Source organism: Nicotiana tabacum, chromosome 1 (assembly GCF_000715075.1).
Source record: "Nicotiana tabacum cultivar K326 chromosome 1, ASM71507v2, whole genome shotgun sequence".
In the NCBI taxonomy this organism is placed as follows: Eukaryota; Viridiplantae; Streptophyta; class Magnoliopsida; order Solanales; family Solanaceae; genus Nicotiana; species Nicotiana tabacum.
In genome coordinates this window covers 33,209,345-33,214,427 of record NC_134080.1, presented here as the reverse complement: position 1 = coordinate 33,214,427, position 5,083 = coordinate 33,209,345, and the positions used below count along the sequence as shown (strand labels likewise).

Below are 5,083 nucleotides of genomic sequence, written 5' to 3'. Positions count from 1 at the left end.
TATTTGCAGGACCTATCCCTAATTGGTTTCTGAACTGGTGGTCATATCACGGCCCCACAACAAAGATCTTGCCTGAGCCATTTCTTAAGTTATACAAAGAATGGACAAAAATTTCTCCGTTTTTAACTGATTTAACTCTGTTTTGGTTTGATTATTTAATAAATATTTATTGCCTTAAAAAAAAAGGAATAGCAGGATTTGGAGTGTGAAAATCGAGGTATATAATTTTTATGTGAATTCAGACGATTTGTTGAGTAACTTTTTTCTGCTAACTATGTACTTATTTGAATATTTCCAAAAAAAATAGTTTAACTATCAAAATAGTAACAGTCCCCTGTCTTTTTGTGGGGTGGAGAGCAATCTATAGCGCTTCTCCTATAATAAACAAGAAAATTGATGAAATTGCTCCTTGATGAATGAACAATAAGGAACAGAGTGACTTTTAGTTTCTGCACATTTCTTCAAGAAGTAAGATGACCTAAATCATGTTAGAAGTAATATACATATGTACGTGTACACAGCGCGATCTCGAACGCAGGGAGATTCAATTAGAGAATCAAATCTGATTTACGACACTTGACAAAGATTTTTGTCTCTCGTCATTTTGTGTATTGTGATAGTTACTCCTGAATTTTTATAAATAAAAAAAAAACAAGTATCACACCTGAGATTTGAACTTATGATCTAGAGCAATTTCGCTATATAGCAGAGAAATCCTCTATGTTCAGAGAATTCAACAACTTATATACTAAAATTTGACTATGTCCTATTTGTACAATACGATCTCCGCCTTTGATTGTGAAGACTCATCTGTGTATTTGACTAGTTATCTGCTGACTGTCAACGTACAACAACCCTCATTACTTATCCTTGAATAATCTTGATAGATTAAGCCACTTTGAATCTGTGATACTATTCGAAGTCGATTCTCCATCGACAATGAAAGACATGATAACCAAAGGTGTGATAGTATGTAATTGCTTTCTATATATCCTCCCAAATTGTAGATATCTTATCGGATGAATAATGTTAGAAGCATTACTTGATGGTGATGTAGCGGTTTGTCCCATGCTTTGCCCAGTTGTCCTTAAGATCAACTGGATTTGATAGATCGTGGCCTTCAGCAGCCAGGCGGCTAAGCAGCTTGGTGAATGCACTTCCACTCATTTTCCGACCACCAATTCTAGCATGTCGCTTGTTAGGAAGCATTGGTAATGGATACATTGACAAATTGTTTGTACAACATGAAGATTGCCAACCTCCATTTCCCCATTTGTAGCTAGGCCTTAAATCTCCGGTGCAGGAACAAACTGGGACTGGCATGGTTGATTCATCAAAAGAAACCTGGTTGAGCCCCCGACCCTGATCCTTCCAATCCGTCTTTGTCACACCCAACTGCCTATTAACGTCATCATTTCCACCACCCATCTCTTGGGCGCCATTCCACTCTTGCGATTCGTCAAGCATTGTCTTGTTAAGGTCTTCACCTTCCTTTTTCACTTTCTTTGATGGCTTTGAAGTTCTTTTAGAAGATGTCACTTCCTTTGCCTCCTTAGATCTTTTGTTCCTACGGGATTTTGTGAGCTCTGGAGCAGCTGGTGACAATGGTATGGATGACTCGCTCATGTGCATATCGCTGTGGTTAAATGTAGGTTCTCCCAACTGTGGTTGATGATGTACATGCAGTTGTGGATGGTGCATGTGTTTCACTTCGTGTGCAATTTGACATCCAGGCGGACAAGGAGACATGTTACCACTGTTCATTGAGTTTTCTCGATACTGAAGAGTGGCAATGGCATTGTCCCGCTCCATTATGGCACTATTTCGTTCTGCTATAGCTGAATCGCGTTGCAAGATGGCCATATCTCGCTCTGCCAAGGCAGCCCTTTTTTCAGAAAGAGCCAAGTTCCTCTCTTGAATAGCAGCATCTCTTTCGCCCATGATAGCCATTATCTGCTTCATTGATGGCTGATGCTGCATAAACCACTGAAGTACAGGAAACGTAGCGTATATCACCAGAGCAATTTAGATAAAGATTCTGCAGAAAATCTTTTGTACTAGAAATATCCATAGTCAAGAAACTAGACTTGAGCATTATTAACTATGACTACTATAATTCACCTGGCCCTGAGGTGGTTTATGCCTTGCATTCTCATGATTCCCACTGTCGTCCATATCATATAGTATGTCGTATAAATTGCACAAATCAGTTTAGTCCTTTAAGCAAGTGTGACATATACTCATGTTGGAAAGACAGCCAGCTGAATTCCAACTCCTGTCACCACGTTTTGGAAAATCACACACGTCACATCTTCTTCGTGGAGGATACACTAAGAGGGACATAGTATTGAATAGCAAAATCACAACTGAGCAGTAAGTATCAGCAGCTGAAACCAATGTCTTCAGGATGTTCTTAATGAAATAAAAAGCCAAGATGGGAAACAGAAGAGTAGCCCCCCCAAAAAAAAAAAGCAACAACAAAAAATCAATCCATGCCCTTTCAGAAAGCAATTACATATTCAACAATGACAGACTTACAAGCAGTTTCAACTCTGCAGTCGGTAACTCAAGGCTGCATCACAAATAGCATAAAAGATGAACAGTCGTCATCGGCTTCAAGAGCTTTAAGAGAGAACTAAGTCAGGCACAAGCAATTGAAAAAACAAAGGTCAGCGAAAACAGAACACAAATTGCACGTGTATAGAGGTCCAAACATCACACTTAATATTCAAGTACTTCAACCATTTCTTCAATTAAAATATGGCATACTCTTTATAGTTCACCACTTTATCCAAGTAGTTGTACACCTATCACAGTTTACTCACAAGAAAGCTTAAAGTCTTCAAAGAACTTTGGTCTTAACAACAATCTCAGAATATCGGGGGGGGGGGGGAGGACTAGGATATAAGTCTTTTTAAGACCAAGAAATCCGCTGTTTTAGCTTTAAAACTTGAGGATAATTGGAAGCCCTTCTAACCTTCTCCACTTAAATGCTGGACTTTGTTAAGCAGCCAGGTTTCAAACTCGTGATGTGCGCCTACCACATATTCATGATCAATGGCGAACCACGATTTTGTGCAAGCGGGTTCAGTCGAAAACAACTATAACTAATATAAGCAGTAACATGAAGCAATTTTTTGCCCTTTTTGTTCATAGCGTAATCTTAAAATGAAATCATCTTAAAGTCGACAAAAAAGAAGTATAAAAGCACTGACTGGGAATGGAACACATGACCTCGCCAAAACTATGAATCCACCTGACCATTTTTGCAGGAGCAAAGCAATTGTCATGCAGGTTCAAATATAATTTTTTATATAAAGTTACCCTGCTTTAGCTGTAATTTACATTGATAAACATGAGTATTTTTCGACGAAGTTGAACCCCTTAGCAATATGTGGGTCCGCCCCTGTTCACGATGTACTACTACCTTAGCCGTTGAACAAAGCCCTGGGGCGTAAAAGGGCCAATATATAATTAAAAGACACAACATAAAGCAAAAAAAAAAAAAAAAAAAAGCCCCCAACAGGTTCCATTAAAATTCCTGATTTCAGTTAAAAAAAAATGTTTACTCAAGTCTAGCTTCTTAAGTTTTGGATCTCAAGTACAATTTCCAAAAGAAGAAAATTCTAATACTAAAAGTTGTTTCACCAAGAATTAGAAACACTTTTTAAAAAAAGAAGACGTGCTTAATGAACAGCATTTGACAACAACAAAAAAAAGAAAAATCTTTTTAGATCAATCACACGAATAAGCCATAGAATTGAGCAATAATTCAACAAGTATATTCGAAAACTAGGTTCTTTGACTAATTACCAATTACAACCCATTTCAGCTAAACTACACCCCAAAATTCAAAGCAAGTTAATAACACATAACACTACAAATTTAAGTTCAAAATTAAGTCATAAAGAAGATGGAGAATCCCATTAAACCTGCAGTCCCAAATCATCCATATAGCTAAAATGAACATATATCAACACTTCACAAAAGAAAAGAAAAAAAGAACATAAAAGTTGTAATTAAAGAGTTAAGGAAAGCTTACAGAGCAGAATTCCGAGGACATAATAAGAGGTAAAAAGAGAAAAAGAAAAGGGTCAAAGTCTGTTAAGATGAAACCCCATAATAATTTGCAAGAAGAAGAAGCAGAAACGAAGAAGATGAAAGATATTTCATCTTGTACAAAAATGAAGAAGAAGACGGACAAAAGGACTTCGGAGTCTTCTACATAAATGTCATTCTTTTATCTATTTTATTTTGCTCATTTGACTTTACACGTTTAAACTATTCAATTTGAGCCATTGATATGGCAAATTCAGTTGTGCATACGAGTGTATGACAGCACATATTAGGGAATATTTTAATTTTTCTATTATAGCATTAGGGAATAGGAATTAAATAAGTGTACAACACTATCTTATTTTATATTTCTTTTAGCTAGATTAAGTGTACAACACTATCTTATTTTACATTTCTTTTAGCTAGATTACTTGTATAAAGAAAAATAAGACACTATGAATAGATCATCAGAAAATTTCTACAATTCTATTCTTCAATTCTTTCATGGTACCAGAGCGATACTAGCTCAATCCTTCAATCTTTCAAATTTAATCTTCTTCTTCTTCTAATCTTCATCCATGACTAGAACAGAAGCTACCCCAACCATCACTGCTACTTGTTCATCCAGCCAAATAAAAAACCTTGACTCCAACCATCCCTACTTTATTCATTCTTCAGATTCACCTGGGATAAGTCTTGTCAATTTGCCCTTTGATGGGAGAGGTTTCGCAGGTTGGAGGATATCCATTCTCATTGCTCTTTCAGCCAAGAACAAACTTGGCTTCATCGATGGGATTTGTGAAGAACCTAAGCCTAACTCAGCAGATCATCCTCTGTGGAGCAAAGCTAATAATATGGTGACTTCATGACTGCTCAATTCTCTGTCAAAAGACATAGGGGACAATGTCATCTATTCCAAAACAACAAGAAATTTATGGAACAGCCTAGAACATAGATTTGGCCAATCAAATGGGGCCAAACTATATCAATTGCAAAAGGAAATTTCAACATCAATCCAAGGAAATAA

The 5,083-nt window shown here is 36.7% G+C and overlaps 1 protein-coding gene across 7 annotated transcripts; it reads right to left on the bottom strand.

The window, feature by feature from the left end:
- Positions 1-456: 456 nt before the first annotated feature.
- LOC107776190 (protein BASIC PENTACYSTEINE6-like) lies at positions 457-4,227 on the bottom strand. Of its 7 annotated transcripts, none has more exons than XM_016596050.2 (4): positions 4,043-4,227; positions 2,539-2,622; positions 2,122-2,275; positions 457-1,986 (listed from the first exon to the last, which is right to left on the bottom strand). In XM_016596050.2, the coding sequence occupies exons 3-4, from the start codon at positions 2,173-2,175 to the stop codon at positions 1,039-1,041; spliced, it is 1,002 nt and encodes a 333-aa protein (XP_016451536.1). In that variant the 5' UTR covers positions 2,176-2,275; positions 2,539-2,622; positions 4,043-4,227; the 3' UTR covers positions 457-1,038.
- Positions 4,228-5,083: the final 856 nt, after the last annotated feature.